The sequence below is a fragment of the Palaemon carinicauda genome, chromosome 8 (genome assembly GCF_036898095.1).
Source record: "Palaemon carinicauda isolate YSFRI2023 chromosome 8, ASM3689809v2, whole genome shotgun sequence".
Taxonomy (NCBI): domain Eukaryota; kingdom Metazoa; phylum Arthropoda; class Malacostraca; order Decapoda; family Palaemonidae; genus Palaemon; species Palaemon carinicauda.
Window position 1 is genome coordinate 46,667,420 of NC_090732.1, and position 3,457 is coordinate 46,670,876.

The following is a 3,457-nucleotide window of genomic DNA, read 5'->3' on the forward strand; positions in this document are numbered from 1 at the left end:
AGGGTGCAGTTCTCATCTTAAATTGCTATGCAAATATTTGAAGTTATGAAATTTCTTAGCCAAGATCTTTTTATAGTCGCTTTAGAGTTTTATATAATTTTCCAATGAGGTAGGGATGGTACATGGACTGAAATTGAAAATTAATAATTTCAATAGCCTCCACCAAGATGAAGCTAAATCATTTATTTACCCTAATTTCTAACAACATTATACACTCTCTACCTCTCACGTGACTCAAAAGAGAGAGAGAGAGAGAGAGAGAGAGAGAGAGAGAGAGAGAGAGAGAGAGAGAGAGAGAGAGATTTTGTATGGCTCTCGTACGTCTTTTATCTATTACCAAAATATTTTTGATAGAAGCTTCATGCTTATAAAGAAGTTCTTTGCATCAAGCAGTAATCAAAAGCAAAAAATAATTCAATGTCCTAGATGGTAATGCATTAAACTAAATGACTCAATAAGTTATCTCCATTTTCAGATCTACAGTATGAATCGAACAGAGTTCCAACTACACCTTCCCCTTGTGTTATTATCTATTTTGACTATGTAAATATCCCTAACACTTTTGGCATCTTTTAGACATTTCTAAAGGTTAGTTATATTTCTATTTTTTTTTGGTCATATATTTTCTCTGGTATCAATATATCGTTCACAAAACAGAGGTTAATGATATTCATATAGAAAATTCATCTTTTTATTTGTTTCATCTCAACCGAAAAAGTGACCGTGACCGTGACCAAAACCATGCCCAAAACCATGTCCAAAACCATGTCCATGATGATGGTGGTGGTGATGACCACCAAAGCCATGTCCAAATCCATGTCCAAATCCATGTCCAAATCCTCCTCCAAAGCCTCCAAGTCCAAATCCTCCGAGTCCAAATCCTCCTCCAAAGAATCTTCTTCTGTGGGGATCTGCTGCTGGGCTGGCGTCTGCAGCGGGACTCGGCAGTGCCACCGGCACTGGACCAGGGAAGGCCATTGCCACCCCAAGGATAAGACTGAGTGACAGTGCTACGATAACCTGAAATGGAAAAAAAAAACGTCACTTATGTTAGCATACAATACACACCTTCACGCTCTGACATACGCATGTGTGCATATACTCATACATACAAATACAAGATAAGACACACACATGCACACACACACACACACACACACACACACATATATATATATATATATATATATATATATATATACATATATATATATATATATTGAACATGTGTTGCTATAAGATGAATATCAAGTACCGCCTGATAAGTTAACTGTGTTTAGTTTCAGTCATAGTGCAGAGACGCATGAACTTGCAACCTTATAAAAAAAATATGCTGATAACTGGAATTCTGATACTTTTAGGGACCACATCATCCAATGGGAAAAGGCTCAACGTAAAGACAATATAGCATATATAGTCTATAAATAGGAAACTAGGTTATGGTGCAGTAAGTAGAAAAACTACTAATAATTTCATGCACGAAATTCCACAGATAAAGAAGCTCCATAATTCATATTTCCTTGATGAGACACTGTCTTGATTTGATTCCTATTTTCCTTTTAAAATTTAATACTCAATAATAAAATGATAAGGAAGGTAAAATTTTTTTGCGTAAAGTTACGCAATTGTCAATTAAAATTAATAGGGGAATAAATCAGACATAAATTGCTATTACATGCATCTATCAGTTGGGATAATTCAAGTTTTGTTTTTTATCATTCATTTAAGGATAAATACTGGGAAACTAGCTTTCTCTCTCCATTGCAAAAATAATAGGAGGGAATAAAATTCAAACAAAGAGACAGAGAGAGTTTCAGGAAGAACATGAAAAAAGAATAGAAACCACTTAACACTAAACTTACCAATTTCATTGTGAAAGTATGGTTAGTAGATTCAAGAGATGACGGAGAAGTGCTTTCTCACAGGATAGTGTTGCTACTGGCAAACTTCAGGATAGACTGAGGACGCTGTAGCTTCAAGGATTATTTATAGTCATGGAACTGGAAGGGTATGTTGTGGGTATTGCTGTTAGGGTACCAGAGGAAGAGACGAAGGATAAGAGTTGCCAATCTTAGCATAAAAAAAGTCATCGTTTTTTTTATCTTAGTTGAAAACTTAGATATTTTTGCCATACCATTCTCAATCCCTTTTATTGTTTTTATTCTCTATAATACAAAATGATTAGTGGAAAAAAACTGTTGTAAATCTACGCAGCAGCCTACCTATATGGTAAGTTGCGTGGTCTGCAATTTTGCTGTTGTTTTTTTTCTCGTGCTCCCGCTCGGGAAAGCCACAAACAACAAGGGTGTTCTGGAATTCCCCGGGAATACATAGTTTTTCGGTCTCTAGATTTGCTTATTTATGAAACGAAGAACGAGATAAGACTGGGGAGGGGTCGGGAAGGAACGAACTATGTGGGCGGCATTTTAGCATAAAAAAAACCCCTTTCTTTAGGTTTTTCCGTCAAACAAAAAAGACGATCTTCTCATCTATTCTCAGGCTACATATTGTTTTCAAATGCCAATGATTTTCTGACACTTTTTTTTATCACATACTATACCAATACAAACTTCTGCACACATGCACACGTGCTTTTACACACACACATCCGTATATATTTATATATATATATATATATATATATATATATATATATATTGTATATAGTGTGTATATATTATTTATATATACACAAACACACACACACACACACACACACACATATATATATATATATATATATATATATATATATATATATATATATATATATTTATATATTTGTATTTATATATAAATGTCTTATCATTATCTGTGTATGTGTACATAAATATATACATATGTATATATGTATATAATTATATATATATATATATATATATATATATATATATATATATATATATATATATACTGTATATATATATGTATATATATATTTATAAATGTCTTATTATTATACATGTATATATATATAATGTATATATATATATATATATATATATATATATATATATATATATATATATATATATATGTATATATATATATACAGTATATATACAGTATATATATTTATTTATATATATGTATTTATATATAAATGTCTCATCATCATCTGTGTATATATACATAAATATACACATATGTATACATATATATATGTATATATATACATATATATATATATGTATAGATAGATATATATATATATATATATATATATATGTATATATATTTATATATATATATATATATATATATATTTTTTTAAATGTCTTATTATTATACATGTATATATATATACACATATGTATATATATATATATATATATATATATATATATATATATATATATATATGTATGTGTGTGTATTTATATATAAAAGTAGTAGGTTGAACAGGGCACCAGCCACCCGTTTAGATACTAGCGCTAAAGAGTCATTGTATTCTTTG

The 3,457-nt window shown here is 30.2% G+C and overlaps 1 protein-coding gene across 1 annotated transcript; it reads right to left on the reverse strand.

The window, feature by feature from the left end:
• Window positions 1-677: 677 nt before the first annotated feature.
• On the reverse strand, window positions 678-2,020 carry LOC137644868 (annexin B11-like). Its single transcript, XM_068377755.1, has 2 exons — window positions 1,863-2,020; window positions 678-1,020 (listed from the first exon to the last, which is right to left on the reverse strand). The coding sequence occupies exons 1-2, from the start codon at window positions 1,869-1,871 to the stop codon at window positions 706-708; spliced, it is 324 nt and encodes a 107-aa protein (XP_068233856.1). The 5' UTR covers window positions 1,872-2,020; the 3' UTR covers window positions 678-705.
• Between the last annotated feature and the right edge of the window lie 1,437 nt (window positions 2,021-3,457).